Source organism: Nicotiana sylvestris, chromosome 2, assembly GCF_000393655.2.
Source record: "Nicotiana sylvestris chromosome 2, ASM39365v2, whole genome shotgun sequence".
Lineage (NCBI taxonomy): Eukaryota > Viridiplantae > Streptophyta > Magnoliopsida > Solanales > Solanaceae > Nicotiana > Nicotiana sylvestris.
Genome location: NC_091058.1, coordinates 151,548,630 through 151,568,996, shown reverse-complemented (window position 1 = coordinate 151,568,996; position 20,367 = coordinate 151,548,630). Strand labels below are relative to the sequence as shown.

General features: G+C 41.5%; 1 protein-coding gene across 1 annotated transcript; it reads right to left on the bottom strand.

Annotated features, from left to right (window-relative positions):
- Positions 1 to 19,370: 19,370 nt before the first annotated feature.
- LOC138885794 (secreted RxLR effector protein 161-like) lies at positions 19,371 to 19,732 on the bottom strand. Its single transcript, XM_070166773.1, has 2 exons — positions 19,585 to 19,732; positions 19,371 to 19,507 (listed from the first exon to the last, which is right to left on the bottom strand). Exons 1-2 carry the CDS (start codon positions 19,730 to 19,732, stop codon positions 19,371 to 19,373), a joined length of 285 nt encoding a protein of 94 aa, XP_070022874.1.
- Positions 19,733 to 20,367: the final 635 nt, after the last annotated feature.

Below are 20,367 nucleotides of genomic sequence, written 5' to 3'. Positions count from 1 at the left end.
CTTCCACGCACTGACCCTGAACCGCTTGACTTTCTGACCAACTTTTGAATTTCCCAACATCCGGCGACCTAAATGTTTTACACCCACGCTGTTATTTCATTTTTCTGACCTTTTGTTTAAGCTTTTGCCTTTCCCACGACATTCCCCAATCATTTCACAGATGAAACTTCCGTTAATTCCCTGTATTCTACTTGACATCAAGTTGTTTTTGACATGCTCTGACCATGTTGTGCTTTACAATTCTAGAAGCCGGTAGTGAGCTTTGAAGTCCTTTCTGCTTGCATTAACCACGACTAGTACTGAAACATCTCAGCTAGATAAAACCCTCAAAAGAAAATGAAATGCGATGATTTTTGAGTCAAGGGTAAGAAGAATCCAAAACCAGATGGCTGTTTAAAAAGAGAAGGAAATCGACTTATCTGAGCGAGACAGCTGGTACCAATGGTTATAACATGCATTTTGGATTGATCGGCCCAATCTGTCCGAATAACCAACTTTCAATTGCCATACTTTGTTGCCCAGAACTTCCATCAATGGTTTGAATTACCCAGACCTTAACCTTGTTTTCCTGCAGTACCACGCAACGGTTTCCATCAACAGACCTTTCTCAGTTTGCCATCCCTCAACTCACTTTCGCCTTGCAGTGCCCGTGAAGTTTTTCACCACTAAGACTCTCTCATCTTATTTTCTCTCAGCTCTCGTCGCCTTACGGTGCCCGTGAAGGTTTTCACCAATAAGACTCTCTCATTTTTACTTTTGTTCTTTCTTGTTTGAACCAGAGTGTTTCCACTGATACGAATTACCGCTACCTGTTCGACCTGGCATTTCTTAGAAATTGATCAAAAGGTCTTTCTTTGGACCGTAATGTAGGCCTTTGGATTGGGTTAGAAAGAAAGGTATAAAAGGCTCAAAATAATTCGAATGGGTTTAAATTACAACTTTCGGAATCCAATTTTCACAAAAATCACAACTTCTGCCCCAGTTTCTTGCTTGGGGATTTTTGGATTTCTATTTTGGTATGACTGAACCTCGGAATAAGGCTGCCTACGTACCCTTTCGGGATCAAGTCAAACGTAGTTCACTGTATTATAATTAACTTTTGTTGTTGTGTTTTTCTTTCTTTCCTTTTCTTTTCCTTTGTTTTTCTCTTCTTTCTTTTCCTTTTCTTTTCTCTTTTTTCTTTCTTTCTTCTTCTTCCTTTTTCTTTTTCTTTTCTTTCTTTTCTTTTCCTTTGTTTTTCTCTTCTTTCTTTTATGTTCGGCATCTGTGTTCCCTGATAGTGCCGTTGATTCCGAAAGAGGGGGATGAAAAATAAGTAAGGCTCAAAGAGGATAACAAAGGATAAGAGATTTTGGATAGCAGGACAAAACGCCTTCATCATTTCAATCTTTAAGATATGCCAAATACAAACAAATACATTCAGAAAATAAAGAAATCATACATAATATCTTTTGACCGCATCGGAATTGATGGCCATTTCTATACATTTTCCTTCCACATCTGTCAAATACAATGCTCCGTTAGACAACACTCTGGTTATTACAAATGGTCCCTGCCAGTTTGGGGCAAACTTTCCTTTTGCTTCAGCCCAATGAGGCAAAATCCACCTTAGTACTAATTGTCCGACTTCGAATTTCCTTGGACGTACTTTCTTGTTGTATGCTCTTGCCATTCTTCGTTGGTATAGTTGGCCATAACACACTGATGCAAATCTCTTCTCATCAATCAAACTCAACTGCTCAAGACGGTTTTTCACCCATTCATCATCATCGATGTCAGCCTTTGCAACGATTCGCAGAGACGGGATTTCCACCTCTGCGGGTATTACTGCCTCGGTGCCATATACCAATGAATAAGGAGTTGCCCCCACCGAGGTACGAACGGTGGTGCGATATCCTAACAATGCAAAAGGTAATTTCTCATGCCACTGTCTAGATCCTTCAACCATCTTCCGGAGTATTTTCTTTATATTTTTAATGGCTGCTTCAACCGCACCATTTGCCTTGGGACGGTATGGAGTAGAATGCCTATGAGTAATCTTAAACTGCTCACATGTCTCCTTCATCAAATGACTATTAAGATTAGCCCCATTATCTGTGATGATTACCTTTGGAATCCCAAACCGACAGATGATATTTGAGTGTACGAAGTCGACTACAACTTTCTTAGTCACAGACTTGAACGTCTTAGCTTCCACCCATTTGGTAAAATAATCTATAGCTACCAAAATAAACCTGTGCCCATTTGATGTTGCTGGATCAATTGGCCCAATAACATCCATGCCCCACGCAACAAAAGGCCATGATGCGGACATCATATGTAATTCTGATGGTGGAGCATGAATCAAATCTCCATGCACTTGGAATTGATGGCACTTACGCACAAAACTGATACAATCCCGCTCCATCGTGAGCCAATAATAACCTGCTCGGAGAATCTTTTTTGCTAGAACTTACCCACTCATATGCGGTTCGCAAACTCTGGAATGTACCTCAGTCATGATAGTTGTGGCCTGTCTTGCATCTATACATCTCAACAACCCGAGATCTGGAGTTCTTTTGTACAACACTCCTCCACTAAAGAAAAACCCGCTTGCCAATCTCCGAATCGTTCTTTTCTGATCACCGGTGGCCTGTATCGGATATACTCCCGCTCTAATGTACTCTTTGATATCATGGAACCACGGCTCTCCATCAATTTCCTCTTCTATCACATTACAGTAAGCATGCTGATCACGGACCTGAATCTGCAATGGATCAACATAAGCCTTATCTGGATGATGCAACATCGACGCCAAAGTAGCCAAAGCGTCAGCAACCTCATTATGAATCCTTGGAATGTGCCTGAATTCTATGGCCTGAAAACGCTGACAAAGCTCATGCAGACACTATTGATACGGTATAAGCTTCAAATCCCGCGTTTCCCATTCTCCTTGAATCTGGTGTACCAGTAGGTCCGAGTCGCCCATGACCAAGACTTCCCGTACACCCATATCCACAACTAATCTCAATCCCAATATACACGCTTCATATTCTGCCATGTTGTTCGTACAGTAGAAACGAAGTCGAGTTGTAACAGGGTAATGCTGACCTGTTTCAGAAATAAGTACTGCTCCTACTCCCACGCCTTTCATATTTGCAGCCCCATCAAAGAAAAGTTTCCATCCCGACTTCTCAGCTTGTTCCAATTCATCAATGTGCATCACCTCTTCATCAGGGAAATAGGTTTTCAAAGGCTCATAATCTTCATCGACGGGGTTCTCAGCCAAATGATCGGCTAGTGCCTGTGCTTTCATGGCAGTCCGTGTCACATAGATGATGTCGAACTCTGTAAGCAAGATCTGCCACTTTGCAAGTCTCCCTGTGGGCATGGGTTTCTGAAAAATATACTTCAACGGGTCCAAGCGAGATATAAGGTAAGTAGTGTAAGATGACAAATAATGTTTCAACTTCTGTGCCACCCAAGTCAGGGCGCAACATGTCCTTTCCAAATGAGTATACTTAACTTCGTAAGATGTGAACTTCTTGCTGAGATAGTAGATAGCCTGTTCCTTTCTGCCCGTAACATCGTGCTGCCCCAGTACACAGCCGAATGAACTGTCCACAACTGTCAGATATAAAATCAAAGGCCTCCCTGGTTCTGGCGGGCCCAACACGGGTGGGTTTGACAAATACCCCTTTATCTTATCAAAAGCCTCCTAACATTCATCAGTCCATTTGACCCTGACATCTTTCTTTAACAACTTGAAAATTGGTTCACAAGTTGCCATGAGCTGAGCAATGAACCTGCTGATATAGTTCAATCTTCCCAACAAACTCATCACCTCGGTTTTGTTTCTTGGAGGTGGCAATTCCTGAATAGCTTTGATCTTCGATGGGTCTAATTCAATACCCCGCCGGCTGACTATAAACCCCAACAACTTCCCAGATGGCACCCCGAAAGCACACTTTGCAGGATTGAGCTTAAGATTGTACCTGCGAAGCCTTTGGAAGAACTTTCTCAAATCTCTGACATGGTCGGATTGCTGTCTAGACTTCACGATCACATCATCCACGTACGCCTCGATTTCTTTATGTATCATATCATGGAATATGGTTGTCATGGCCCTCATATAAGTTGCCCCAGCATTTTTCAAACCAAACGGCATGACCCGATAACAATATGTTCCCCACGGCGTAATGAATGTCGTCTTTTCTGCATCTCCCTCGTCCATTAGAATCTGATGATAACCCGCGTAACAATCCACAAAAGAACCAATATCATGTTTGGCACAATTGTCAATCAGTATGTGGATGTTGGGCAGTGGGAAATTATCTTTTGGACTTTCCTTGTTAAGGTCTCGATAATCGACGCATACCCTGGTCTTGCCATCTTTCTTCGGCACAGGCACAACATTAGCTAACCAAGTGGGGTACCGTGTAACCTGAATGACCTTTGCCTCAAACTGCTTGGTAATCTCTTCTTTGATCTTCACACTTATGTTCGTTTTGAACTTTCTCAACTTCTGCTTGCCAGGGAGGAGTGCCGGATCAGTGGGTAATTTATGAACCACCAAATCGGTGCTTAGACGTGGCATATCATCATATGACCATGCAAAAACATCTTTGTACTCATGCAATACTTTAATTATCTCCTCCTTGAGTTGTGGCTCCAGATGAACACTTACTTTAGTTTCCCGCACATTGCCTTGGTCCCCTAGATTAACTGCTTCTGTGTCATTTAGGTTAGGTTTGGGTTTTTCTTCAAAATGACTTAATTCTTTACTAATTTCCTCATAAGCTTCATCATTGTTACCATCCACCCCATCATCACACTCGATTTCTTGTATTATTACTTCCGAGCTAGATTGGCTTTTAAAACTGGGTCGAAGATTCCTCATGCATGTCATATCATTGATATTAGCATAAAAAGAACTGTACAAAAAGAAAAGAAAAGAAAATGGAAAGAGAATTAGGGACGAAGGAAATTGCATTTCATTAAATGTAAAGATAACAAGGTTTTAATTCATCCAAACGGACGGAACATAGCAACTGGATTACAAACCCTGGAATAATCCATGTGACAAAAGGAAAACAAAACCCACTACCACGACTCCCTTCGAATTGGAAGAGGAGTAGCTTCCCAATTGTTGATGTTAACATGTGGTCCGATGTACTGTATATCTGCTCCGCTTGACCCTGCCCCGGCCTCAACCATGCTTACTTCAGCAAATACTCTCTCGAACACCTTATCCAAATTCCCCTCTGCCCCAATCAGTGAACCTGACATCTTTGCCAATGATTGTTTCTTGATATCCGGCCTGACGAAGGACCTAGACAAACGTGGAACAGGTTTAGGAAGAACCTAAGCTTTCTTTTTCAATTTACGGGCCCTTCTGACATCTGCCGCTGTTGGTTTGAACCCTAATCCGAAGGTGTCCAGATTTTTAGGCAAGGACACAGGTTGAATAATGCCCTGAAGTTCAGCCCCCAGACCTTTCCCTGGCACGAACCCGTTATTCAGCATTTCTGATACTACCATGATGGTCGCAGCTGCCACCCTGGGACATGGCATGCTTTTACCCTCGGGCACCCTGCTCACCGGGACCGTGTCGAAGACCTGATAAACCCATGGTCCCTTATCATCTTTAGTTTCTATAAAGGGCACAATGACATCATTTATGGCGCAAGTGGGATCTTCCCCATGTAACACAATTTCTTGTCTATCCCACTCGAATTTGACCATTTGGTGCAGCGTGGAAGGCACGACTTTGGCCGCGTGAATCCATGGTCGACCCAACAAAAGATTGTAGGATACTGCAGCATCCAATACTTGAAATTCCATAGTGAACTCGACTGGGCCAATAGTCAATTCGAGTACAATATCCCCTACTATGTTTGTTCCCCCTCCGTCGAACCCTCGAACACAAATGCTATTTTTTCGGATTCTATCCTCATCGATCTTCAACTTGTTCAACGTGGACAACTTGCAAATATTAGCACTCGACCCGTTATCGATCAGTGCCCGAGTAACCATTGAACCTTCACATTTGACTGTCAAATAGAGAGCTTTGTTGTGTTCTGTGCCTTCCACAGGCAATTCATCATCAGAAAATGCTACCATGTTTACTTCAAAGATTTTGTTGGCAATTATCTCCAAATGGTTCACTGAAATTTTGTCGGGCACATGAGCCTCATTCAATATCTTCATCAAAGCTCGGCAATGCTCGTCAGAGTTAATCAATAACGACAACAACGAAATTTGGGCCGGTGTTTTTCTCAGTTGTTCAACAATGGAATAATCTTGTACTTTCATCTTTTTCAGAAACTCTTCTGCCTCTTCTTCTGTCACAGCTTTTTTGACTGGCACTGGATTGTCTTTAGCACCCTTAGACTTTCTCAACTCTTCAGGAGCGAAACAACGTCCCGACCGGGTTAGTCCTTGTGCTTTACAACTTTCTTCCTCAATTTCCTTTCCTTTGTATGTCACCACTGCCTTGTCATATTTCCACGGTACGGCTTTGCTATCAATCATGGGTAACTGGACTACTGGTTTTATGACAACCGGTTCTACGTAGGCTCCTTTCACAACCACCACGGGTGCAGATGATGACCCTGGTACCATTAACTTGACTGGCTCTGGCTTTTTCGCAACCACAAATGGTCCCTTTCCCATTACCAACACTGGCTTGTCTTCTATTGCTTTTAACCGAACCACTGGCCTTGCACTCACTGTCTTTTCTTTGGCTTCCGTAGAACGAATCACCATAACCACCTGCGAAGGTTTTTTAGGCTCTGTCCCCTTATGTATCAGTTCGATCATATTGGCCTTATAATGCGCTGGTAACGGATTTTGGTTGATGTTTGGGGCCTCTAGAGCCTGTACTTCAATACGGCGATTATCAATGAGCTTTTGTATTGCGTTTTTCAACTTCCAACATTTTTCAGTATCATGCCCTGGCATCCCTGAGCAATATTCGCAGCTAACAGAATGGTCCAGGTTTCTGGGAAGGGGGTTTGGTGCTTTGGATTCAATCGGGGTCAACATTCCCAACTGTTTCAATCTATGGAAGAGGGCAGTGTAAGATTCTCCCAGCGGAGTAAATGTTTTTCTGTTTGGGGCCTTCTCACTTCTAAAAGCTTGGTTTGGGCGGAAGTTGGTTCCTGTCCTGTTTGCCCTGGGAGGGGGATAGGTGTTTTGTGGGGGTGGATGTGTGTTTTGGGGATTCGGTGCACGCCATTGCGAGTGTGCCGGGGGCTGAGTGTAGGTCTGGGCATGGTGGATAGAAAAGTGTGGTTCCGGTGGTGGATAGTAGTGTTGCGGTGGGCCATATGGGGTATATTGGTAGTTTGGGTGGTGGGGTCTGGGTTGGTTGTAATAGAGTGGAGGGTTATTGGGCCTGGACCAAGCACTAGCTTCAATTGTAGCAACTTCCTCTTTCTTCTTCTTTCCAAGCACACCACCAGTACCGCTCTGGATGGCCTGGGTGGTTGGTTTCAAGGCCGAGTAGCTCAAGATCTTGTTAGATTTCTTCTTCAATCATGGCTCCCATCTTTACCACTTCATTAAACGATTTTCCGACAGAGGTCACCAGATGACCAAAATAGGTAGGCTCCAATGTTTGTAAGAAGTAATCTACCATCTCACTCTCCCTCATTGGAGGATCAACCCTCGCTGCTTGTTCCCTCCAACGGAAACCAAACTCTCTAAAACTTTCCCCAGGCTTCTTTTCCAGCTTCAGCAATGACAGACGGTCGGGGACTATCTCAAGGTTATATTGAAAATGGCCAATGAATATCTGTGCCAAGTCGTCCCATGTATACCATCGGCTGGGGTCCTGTCTCGTGTACCATTCTAGCACTAACCCGCTCAGGCTTTGACCGAAATACGCTATCAACAACTCATCATTTCCCCCAGCACCTCTCATTTTGCTACAAAAGCCACGCAGATGGGCTACTAGGTCACCGTGCCCCTCATACAAGTCAAACTTCGGCATTTTAAACCCCGCAGGCAACTGAACATCAGGAAAAGGGCTCAAATCTTTGTATGCGACGCTGGCTTGGTTACCTAAACCATGCATGTTCCTGAAGGATTGCTCCAGGCTTTTGACTTTACGAATAACTTCCTCCTGTTCTGTATTCTTAACCGGTTTCTCAACCTCTCCAGAGATTTCAAAGTGGGGAGAATAGGTATATGGCTCAGGTGCTTTGAAAGTGGGTGGGTTCGGGAGGGTAATATTGGGTGTCATGAGCTTGGAATAGCGGCTCACTGGACGATCTATGTAGTGGGGCTGGGGGAGGTGCCACAAAGACGGGACCCATGAGTGGTGGAGGGTTCTGTTTAGGGGGTGGAGCTGGGGGAGCGTATGAAGTGGTACCATAACCCTGGGCGTGATAGGGGAAGGCTGAAGATGTGTGGGGAGTCGTAGGCTCCTAAGCTTGAGCCAGGGGTGGGATGTGAGATGGATTAGCAGGATATAGTGGTGCCGGATGTCCCTGAGACCATGCCCGATGCATTTCAGCCATTTGTGCTTTTAATTTCTTCATCTCTTCTTTCATAGCACCCACATCTATTACCTCAACCTCATTTGAAGGGTCTATGATGCTGATTTCCGAATCCTGCCCTGTCATTTTTACTTCATCCTTCGATCGGGTGTTATACGGGTGTGTTGCCAGAATTGCCAATCAACTAACCACCTGCCTGGACTCACACATTTAAACAACCACTTTGTTAGCGATTAGGTTTTAACAGATTTAACAACCGCACGTTGGCATGAATGCATTTATACAATTAATCATTTCTTATTATGCATTTGCTCGATCGCATGCGTCATCCCGGCACTTCGTTCCTCGTTTATTTTTACCCTTCCATCACCTCATCCCTCTCTTGTGCTCTTCTCTTTCTTTTGTTTCTTTCTCTTTTGTGTTCCCGCTCGTCTCTCTTTTGTTTTTCCGCTCTTTTCTCTCTTTCTCTCTTTCCTTGGTTTTTCTTGTTTTTCTTACGATTACGGTCGAATCCTATAGGGATTGCCTACGTATCGTGATCCCGCACGAATCAGACCCAGCATAGTTCGTGAAAATAAATGCAAAAATAAAGGGTGGAAGTAAGAATTTTCGAAATTTTCAATTTTCATCACTAAAACAAACTATTACAAACCCAACATTTTTCGGAACGAAGCTAACAGACGCAATTTAAAAGCAAATACAGACTCTAAGACTGCAGACATACTTGACCTGGACAGATAACAGACATACGAAAGACTGACTCAAAATGGTAGAAAATTACAGACACAGACTATGCATATTCTAGTGCTTCAAACTTAGGTGTCCGCGGGGCGTCGTTCGGCCTCGCCGCGGGCCTAGGATCCAAATCCCTTTCAAGCTTCTCTAACTCATTCATGGTTCGCTTCACATAGATCATCACTGTTGAGATAAAAGTAGTATGGGTCATGTCTTCACAAATCCGGCATCTCCTAAAAATAGCATGAGCAATGGCTCTAATCCTGTCTTTTGTTTGCTTTTTTTCTATGAGCAAGCGTCTTATCTGATGGCTGCACGTCTTTAAAGCTCGAGAGTCCTGCAGGTGTTGGTCTTGCAGTTGCTGCACTTCTACCTCCATTTGGGCCAACAAGTTGTAACAATGTCCACTTTCAATTTCAAAATCTCTAGCCTGCCTAACCGCTTTACCCTCAAGGGCAACCACTTTTCTCTTTAAATTGGCAACAATTTTCTCATGGTCCCTTTTCAACTGAGTCAAGTACTGGCGACGCTCCTCTGTTCTTGTAGCCCACTGTGCTTTAAGTTCCGCCATGATATTCTCAGATTTTTTTAATTCATCCCGCCATTCCCTAACTTCGTTTTCCAATCTTTTTATCAATTGCTCATCGGATCGGCTCCTCGGTTGCTTATCGACGGTTATCTTCAATTGCCGGATTTGGGCCCTAAGTGCTTCATTTTCTCGAGCCAGTCTATTCTTTTCCCCTTGATCCGCGGCAACCTGTACACTGTTCTCGAATTTCAGACTCTCAACTTGCTGCTTCAGTTTACCGATCTCAACTCGATAGCCTTCTTCCTTTGCTAACCAGTCCCACTGCTCTTGGGACGACTTGGCGAAATCTTTGAGATGAGGTCTTTTAGCCGGTCTCCCACATGCCACGTCACCTCTGAACCTATCATGATAACCTGGGGCAACTTCCCCTTTAACCCTATCAGACACACAAGTGTCCGCCATCAAATGTTGACACTCACTCCAAATTTGGCGAACTTCTTCCTCGGGGAATCGACCGTCAGGACTAATTTCGACCACTTGGGTACTCAGATCTTCATCTCTCGGTACTACTTGATATCTCCCAAGCTGCCTCAGAACCCGATATGGTGCATAGGGCTGGATGCTTTTGAGTCCCATCAACAAAAAATGTGGGCGGGCTGCTGGCATATATATGACTTCTTCGACAGGCAACCATCCAAGCACCCACTATATCTAGCTGGCATTGAGGTTCCGAAATAATGATGCCCAGGCCGTGACTCCTTCAGGTAGACTAGCCCCTTTGATTCTTGTGTAAAATTCATCTATACAAGTTTTCTCAACCGAACCATAACTCAATAGCTGAGAGCAAGGGCACAAATGCTCAGTCATCCACATTTGTAACAGCAAGTTACATCCCTCAAAAAATTTGCCCCCAGCTTTGCACGCAGTGAGAGCTCGGAAGATGTCAGCCACGATCATAGGTGCTAAAGTGCTTTTCCCCATGGTTTGCAAGGTACTGACGATCCCTGCTACTTTCAAATCAACATTACCATCTTTCCTTGGGAATATTACGAGGCCCAAGAAGGCTATCATAAAAGTCACCCGTCTGTGTTCCTCCCATTTTTGTCGGTTGTTTCTACTGCATAGCTTAATATCTGGATCGTTGAACCCACCCACGTGGCCATACCTATCATATATGAAGCGGAAACTGCAGAAACCCTTTGCAAAATCTGGATGATGAACTGTTCGGGGTATTTTCAAGGAATCCAAGAATTGGTGTATGGTAATGGCCTTAGGAGCAATCAAGTATTTGAACCTCAATGGAGTTTGATCACTTCCAATATACCCCGCTATTTCTTCCAATGTCGGGGTGAGCTCAAAGTCTGAGAAATGAAGTACATTATGTGCCGAATCCCAATGGGCGACCAATGCCCTGATAATATCCCCCCGAGGCTGAATGTTTAATAAATCCGGAAGATCTTTCAAATATTTTTTCACTTCGTCTTGCCCTTCTTTGCCTAAATCGTTCCACCATAATTGCAGCTCAAAAGGGATTTTGGTAATTATTGAAAATGGCTCATTTATCATCGTGCTCATCATGCACATTTATTAAAGCGTTTAGCAAAAAGAAAACTCTTATTCGACTCAAAAAACTACCTATATTTTGACCCAAAATTACCTATATATTTTCAAGCGAAGAACTTGACTTTCAAACATGGCCTTTCAGCAGTTTGGGAACAAAGATTTTAAGTCTATTTATGATAAGACGACTTTACTTAGCTTATTCACAATTCTTACTTCTCCTTTTTTTAAGATAAAAAAAATAAAAAAATACCCAGTATTGCAACACGGCCTTTCAACGCCTCAAGGACGGAAACTTAAGGCTGTGAGGGTTAAAAAACACATGACCAAAGGTGGCTATCTATGCAAGGTCAGCCTTCCGGCGTTCCGTTTGGGAACATTTGGCTAATTTTGACAAAAACGGCATCACCTGGTTTATTTATGACAAAATTAAAATTTTGATATTTTTGGTTATTTATGCAAAAGGGAGGTTGGACCCGATGAGGGTTGCCTACGTATCTCACGCCCCATGAGAATCAAACCATGCGTAGTTCGGGCAAAATAACCGAACTATTTTAAAACATGACTCTTTTCTTTTCATTTTCCATGGCATGACAAACTATTTTTCCTTTTCTATTTTTGAAAACAAGACAAAATAACGATTTCTTATTTTTAACAAAACAATAAAACGATCTATTTTTTCCGAGCTAAAATAAAGACTCTTTTTTTTCTTTTTGAGTAACACAAACTATTTAAAACTAAAATAATTTTTCATTTTCTCAAAATTTTTGCAGAGTTTCGGCAGTATTTGGGCATTGGTTTTTTTCTAAAAATAGGCAATTAGCTTTTTTACACTATTGTTTCTCTCTTTTTCTCTTTTCTCAATTTTTCGATATTCAAAAGCCGGTCAGCATGCAAGTCTGAAGCAAATAAATGCAGAAAACAAGTAGGATGCATCAGGATGGTCTTTTCATTTCAGGTTACTAGTCCTAGACGGACCCAACCCCTGTGTTGAGTCCCCTACGTCAAATGCAACATGATGCAAATAATCATTCCTACTAGGGATCCGGCATGAAGTCATGTTATTCTATGTTCAAAACCTGGGTCGGTGTTCTATACTGTGTACCCGAGCGGACAACTTGGGTCGAGGAGGAGGCAACTAACCGGGAACCAAAAGGCCATCCGGCTTCGTAACTTGTCCGGCCTCTTTCTTATTTCAGGGTATGACACTAACAGAATAGGGAGTCTCAACCAGTAAGCACATCCCTGGAGGTGAAGAGAGAGGGGTGTCGGCACAGTTTATATTCAGTTCAGATAATATTAAAGCGGTAACATGTAGCACATTCAGCACAAAACATGTAGGAAAATCAGATACAACCAAATACAACAATTTATCTAAGCTCGAATTCTGAAACCTGAACCAGAGATTCTGGGTTCAGTCCCTAGCAGAGTCGCCAGAGCTGTCACACCTCCTTTTTACACCACCCCGGAAAGGGCATGAAGGAGTTTTTCCATTTAAAGGACAATCGGAACGGGATTTAATTATTAATTAATTCAGAGTCGCCACTTGAGAGATTAATGGTGTCCCAAGTCACCGGTTGAATCCCGAACCGAGGAAAAATATGACTCTGTTACAGTCCGCGAACCAGAAATCCGAGTAAGGAATTCTGTTAACCCGGGAGAAGGTGTTAGGCATTCCCGAGCTCCGTGGTTCTAGCACGGTCGCTTAACTGTTGTATTTGATTTTATCCGATTTTAATACATGCTAGCTTATGTGCCTTTTATTCGTAAACCGCTTCTTTATAATTTATTTTAAAAGAATTGCGACGTTGTGAAAATGCGTTTCGAACCACGTCGCAATCAATGCACCCGTGATTATCGACACATTTCGACTTTATCGAGATTTGGATTTGGGTCGCATCAATGCGCACCCGAGTTTAAGAAAGTAATTTAATTAAATCGCGTCTAAAGATTCTAACGTAATATTATTTTGGAGAAGGCCGTGAAATTCGCTAAACGGCCCTCCCCAATTCTAAGTATTTTAATGTACTTATTTAACGAGGGCCCCGCAATTTATGTGTTTGTTTTAGCGAGGCTCATCTCACTTCGTTTTAAAAGGCAAACCTAAAGCACTCTATAATTTTCTACTTAATTGTCTCTATGAATAAAAGTAAAAGTCCTAATCAATTAGCATCGTTTAAGAATTATTATTTTGAATCCAGGATTGTCTATGATTCGAATCTTCAGTAATCTTGGGCTTTGCAATTGGACCAAGTAACAAGCAGGGAAGGCATGCTTCGCTTTTGGTCCTGTCCAGCCTTGGGCTTCTAGCATTACCTTTTGGCCCAAACCAAATGATATCTTCCAGGCCTCAAACCGATTTAAGTTAAAAGGGAGTAGGTCTGGTTGGCCAGTATTGAGCCCAAGCTTTCAAACTAAAACCCAATCAGTACAACAATGAAATGAGGTTATAGCAATTGGCAATTTACTTTAAACTGGACGTGATAACACTCGGACAAGAACTACCATTAATAGGTTAATTAAAGTGTTTAAGGTAAACTAATGGTGATTAACAAGTTAAACCACCAACAAACCATATGCCTGTCATAAACCAATTCTTAAACAATTGTGGACTTTGACACAACTATACCAATTAACGACACTTACGAACCAATTTCAGAGTGATGGGAATATTTTGAAGCAATTACACTTTAACTACTTCTAATTCCTATTTTTGAATTAATACAGGGCAATATGAACATTTATTCTAAGCGGACCCAAACTGCATATTGATTTCTTGCTCAATCTCCAGTTATTAACATGAATAGAAGTCATGGATCTCAAATCATTTTTTTTGTTCTAGTTTCTCCTGATTTCCAAGTTACACTACACCAATTGAAATTGCGCTATAACATAGCTAAATGACGAATATCAGTCTAATCAGTCCACAGTTTTGATTACATACATGAATCTAAATACCCAAGTACCCACTTAATAGTCAAAATGAGCAAACTCATACTTAACAGTTCATCAGTCCAATTTATACAATCCAGGATTAGTCTAGTACACAAATGACATGAAATATCGAGTAAGCTAACTGTTTTATACATTAAATCAAACAAAACAGGAGGAGTTCAGAGATCAACTTCACACAACATATTTACTTCATTTCCATAGACTTGAGAGCTACAAAACAAGTACCTGGAAATTGAAATGTAAATAGAGAAAAGGGAAGAAGTCAGCTACTTTGAACAGCAACAACAACAAACTCAACAATATACACCACAGAACATGCTAGGAACTGCTTTTGGAAACCAGAAATACCAGCAGACTCCACAGATCAATTCAACACACACTTGAAATACACTCCTAGCCCTCACAGCTGAATCTAAATACCCCTGCAATCCTGCTAGATCCCAGACCCAACTGAAATCCAAAACTAGTAATGAAACTGTAAAATTGTTTTTGATTTCCTTATTTTTTGTTGTTTTTATTTTTGAATACTGGAATGGAACTATTAACTGGAATTGAAAGCAGGGAGGAGAGCCTTTTATGGGGATTTTCGAGCTTAGAGCTGAAGGAAGAAGAAGAACCCCTTTTCCCAAGGCATTTCATGCCCTTTTATAGGCAACCAAAAGAGAATAGATCAAATTCTGATTTTCTAATTAGTCCCTTCCCTATTTTCAGTTTTGTCCCTCTATTCTTGACTTGCTAAACAAGTAAGCACCCCTATTGTGTTGAAATGTGCACTAAAATCCCATTCTAGAAGGCCCTAAGGTATTCTTCTACCCATACAATACCTATACTGCCCTTCCAAATACTTTAATATTACTATTCCTATCAGAATTACCTTTTTCCATACCCAGACTACCCCTGAAGGCTCCTCAAAGTTACTGAACCTACCCTCATCCTTAACAGCTATAACCAATCCCCTAAGTTAATCTAAAACTAACTGAAATTGATTAATTAGCACTCAGAAATCAACTAATCAAACTGACCAAACCCAATTGTTCAATTATACCAACTCAATCAAACTAAATGAAATCAAATTAAGCTTACGCTAACATGATCAACATTAAAAGAACTTAAACTAATTCTTAACCCATAAACTCACAATCATTCAAACAAATATCAACTCAGAACTAATCAGCAATTGGCAGAATTATACTAATGCACAAAATAAATCATAAATTTAACAGAACACTTAATGAAACCAAAATTGTAACTAGAACTTCAATCATGCGAGTAAAAAGAAACAGGAAAAACTCACAGAAGCACGAGGAACTCCGGCCAGTCATTAACGTTTGAATCTTTTCAGATTTTTGACGCGTAACATCCCTAACCATGTGCTCTTACAAGAGAACACATGGTTAAGGATACTACGGTTCGAAATCACAAATATTTTGGTTTAGGGTTTTGGCCAGAAATTCTTAGATCTAAGATTCGAGCCGTTTCACAGAAATTTGAAGGAAAATAATCACGGATTAGGGTTGAGGGAAGAACAGGGATTATGTGGTGTGATTTTGGGCTGGTTTGGATGAACTTGCCACTTGGCCGGAAAATTTCAAACTAAGATTCGACGAGCTCCGGCAACATTCGAGGAAAACTAATGACGGGAGTGGAAAGAGGGATTCATGTGGGATCTATGGTGTTAATCTGGGGGTAAACAGCGTAGGTTGCATTCACCGCCGGCGAGGGATTTAAGGGCGACACAGATTAGGGTTTGAGGAGAGGTGGGGTGAGGAAGACGAGGGTTTGGGGTGGGCTTTCAGACCATTTTAAATCAGGAACCTCGTTAGTTTCGGACCGTTGGATTGATGAGATCCAGCGGTCCTGATTCGGAGACCACGAAACGACATCGTTTCGATTAGAAGGGGGAACGGACCGGGTTGCTGGTACTTGGGCTGGGTTTCTGTGTGATTGGGCGGGGGGAAGATGATATAGATTTGGGCTGGGGTTGGGATTGATTCTGGCCCAAATTTGGATCTTCTAGTAAGACCAAATTTTCTACTCTTATTTTCTTTTTATTTTCTTTTCTTATTTTTACAATTTTTATAATTTTTTCCAATTTTATGGAGATGTAAAACTAACATGAAATCCTAGTTATTTCAAAACGAAGACTAATTAATTCTTAAAATTGTTTGAAAACTATTTCATGATGAATTCCCAATAGAAATCATTAAAATGCAAAAATGAACTAATTTTTGTGATTTTCATGTTTTGTTCTAAACAAATTAAACTTTAGTTAATGCTAAAAAACATAAAACTAAAACCTAAATGCAAAAACGCATATTTCTGTATTTTATAAAAATTAACATGCACCAATAGAATGCAACAATTATCAGAAAATGATACCGAAATGCACAAAAATTGTAAAAAATAAAGAAAAATTATTTTATTTTGGGATTTTGGGAATAATCATATTTAGGGCAAAAATCACATACTCACAGTGTGCACAGTTGCAGGCAGTCACTTTCTGCAGTTGCTTTCCAGTTGTAGAGTTGACTTATACTTCTGTTAGGGAAACACCAAGGGATCAGGTCCCTAAATTGGTTCTTGTGAATCCAAAAGCACACTGTCCAGATTATCGTGAGTCCATTTGTTGAATGATTGTACCATGCATGCATCAGGTCCTTTATCTGGTTCTATACAGAAAGTTTGTTAGATCATCAAAACATAGACTAAGAGACCTTAAGCTCATCAATTTTTCCATTTTTGATGATGACAAACTTTTAACATTGATGACTATTTAAAGAGCTTAACGTAACCAGATAAAGTACCAGTAACCGCATATGTTCCCTCTGACTCTATGCTTCCCCCTTAATCACCTGCTTCAATTGTTCAAGTTAACCAACTCTTCCCCCTTTTGGCATTATTAAAAATGCACAAACAAGCAAAAAAGCATAAAGAAGTCTAACACAGCTAACCCATGCCCCATATGTGCACACAACATGATAGAAAAGAGAAGTAGAAGGAAAACAAGCATTGTACTAGCAAAAGAAGAGCTGTTTCATTGATAATAAATTGGACTGTTTCAACAGGAGCAGTAACGGTGGAATCCAACATGCCATCACAAAAAGAAAGCAACGGCCACAAAACATTAAAACATAAGACAACTGGTCACTGAGAGGATCCTATGGGGCACTAGAAGAGAGAGGATTGGAGGAGGAGGCAGCAATGGTTTTGAGAACCAGGTCTATGCGGGCATTTGTAGACAGTTGTTCCTTAAGCAGTTTTTCCCGCATGTTCTCCACCTGTTGCCTAAGCTCAACATTATCCTTAGTCAAATGGGCAACTTCTTCATGGGAAGAATTAACAGAACTAGGTGCCCCAACAGCTTGACTGAGCTGAGTTTCCAGTATGGCATTCTAAGCCCTCAACCTTCGGATTTCTTCAGTAGCAACATTCTCAGCATTTATCAGCTGAGAAATTATCGAAGTGCTTCCCCCAACCTTTTCTACAAACTCACATTCTTCTAGAGTTGTTTTGGAGAAGGTTTGTTTGCGGGTTCCTACTTTTGAATTGGCCAAAGGTACCTTGTAAAACTGGAACATCCGAGTGTGGAAAAATCCGCATAGAAGTCCATGATTTCCATCTTGAAAGTTTGCCACTTTTTGCATATGTGCTATTATAATTGCTGGCAGATTTATCGGTGCGAACTTATCAAGAGCCTACTAAGACCAGATCAGCCTTAGAAGCAATAGATCTCCTCTCAGCCCGAGGTAAAAGAACTTTATTGACCAGTTCAAAGAGAAACTGATACACCAGAAGTAGTGCCTTCTTATGCACCCGGTCCCCCTGCAGGATAGCTTGCTCTTTATAATGGCTCTCCTAAAGTTAGCTCCACAAGCACCCTTGATTGAGGACATCTCTTCACATGGAACTTGGAGAGCTTTCCCCAATGCTGAAGCGTCAAGCACAATGAGGGGTAGCCCTCTCCATGTGTCCTTCAAGTACACCACAATGAGCTTTCCCCAATGTTGAGCTTTCCCTTCAAGTACTGATCGGGATCTTCCTCAGAGACCTCTGATGCCTGAAGGGGTAGCGCTCTCCAGGTGTCCTTTGGTTTGATTAGAAGAAGGAGGAGATAGAAGTGAGGCAGGGTTTGATGGATGAGTAAGGGCGACCAGAGATGAAGAGGAAACCGATGTGGGGACAACAGTATTAGGGATAATGGAGAAGTGGATTTCTGGTGGTGATTCTAAGGAAGGTGGAGATGTGGGAGTGGTGTTGATGATAGGAGAAAGAGAAGATTGTTCGTTGGCCATTGTGAGAGAAGTGTTAAAGGGTTTTGAAAAGAAATTACAGAAAGTATTGGGAGATAATGGTTTAGAACTGCTAGGAGTGTGAGGGTTTTATGGAAGGAAGAGCTAATAATAAGAGGGGAGAGGAACGGGTTCTTAAGAATTTCAAAATGATGGTAGGTTTGTGGGAATACATAACGTGCAGAGGAAGTGAAAGGATTTGAGAGACACGACGTGATATACAGACACTGAAAAGTCGGATGATGTGGTCGTTGCATTAATTTTGTTGTCTTTTGAAAAAGCATGAGAAAAAACACATTACTACTAACCTGAGGTATAGGAACCAGGTTCCTGACCTGTTTTTTTGTAAAAGGATTTTGTAGCTATCTTTCGCAGTTCAACACTGTACCTTTAGCTTCTATGATCATCATGCATGTTTACCTACAACGGTATATATGTGAGTTAGGCCTGGTCAGAAAACATTTTAGCTAATTTTACCTGAGTATGAAGTTCATAGCCATATGAGCAGAACCGGGTTCTCAATTAGGTTTAATTAACCCCGGTGCCATCCTATTTCTCTCAAAGTGTTCCCTGCTCAGAGCTTTGGTGAAGATATTTGCAGTTTGATCTTCCGTGCAACAAAATCTCATACAAATAAGTCCCTTTTTCCGCACTGTCTCTGAGAAAATGGTGTCTGACATCAATGTGTTTGGTTCTCTTGTGTTGAATTGGGTTCTTTGCCATGTTAAGAGCACTGGTGTTGTCACATAGAAGCAGTACACAATCAATGTGTATGCCAAAGTCTTCCAATTGTTGCTTAATCTACAGTAACTAAGCACATCACAATGTAGCTGCAACATATTCTGCTTCAGCTGTTGAAAGAGCCACTAAGTTTTGTTTCCTTGTACCCCATGATATTAGACATGATCCAAGGAAATGAGCCATTCCAGATGTGCTTTTCCTGTCCGCCAGATAACCTGCATATTAACGTCAGCATAACCAATAAGGTTGAAATTATCACCTGAAGGATAATATAGAACCAGGTCCTATGTGCCCTTAAGATATCTCAGCATTCTCTTAGCAGCCTTCAGATGAGATTCCTTAGGATTTGATTGAAACCTTTCACATAATCCCACACTAAATACAATGTCTGGCCTACTAGCAGTAAGGTAGAATAGAGATCCAATGATTCCCTGATACATTGTTCAATTTATAGGTGATCTAGACTCATCCATGTCTAGCTAAGTAGTAGTAGCAATAAGGGTATCGATCACCTTTGATTCTTCCATATCAAACCTTTTCATAAGTTCTTTGATGTATTTCTGCTGACTGATACACGCTCCCTTTATGGACTACTTCACTTGAAGACCCAGGAAGAAGTTCAGTTCCCCCATCATACTCATTTCAAACTCACTTCCCATGAGTTTAGCAAATTCTTCACATAATGAGTCTGTTGTAGCCCCAAATATGATGTCATCCACATAAACCTGAACAATGAGCAGGTTTTTCCCCCGTTTCTTCAAAAATAATGTATTGTCAATCTTTCCTCTTGTGAAACCATTTTCCAAGAGAAACTTGGATAGCCTCTCATACTAGGCTCTAGGGGCCTGCTTCAATCCATATAGTGCCTTATCCAATTTGAATACAGGTTCATGATGCACATGACATTCAAAGCCTGGAGGTTGCTTGACATAGAATTCTTCCTTAAGAGAACCAGTCAGGAAGGCACTCTTCACATCCATTTGGAATAAAGTGAATTCCATATGTGATGAAAAGGTAGTAAGGATCCTAATGGCTTCCATGCGAGCAACTGGGGCAAAAGTCTCATCATAATCGA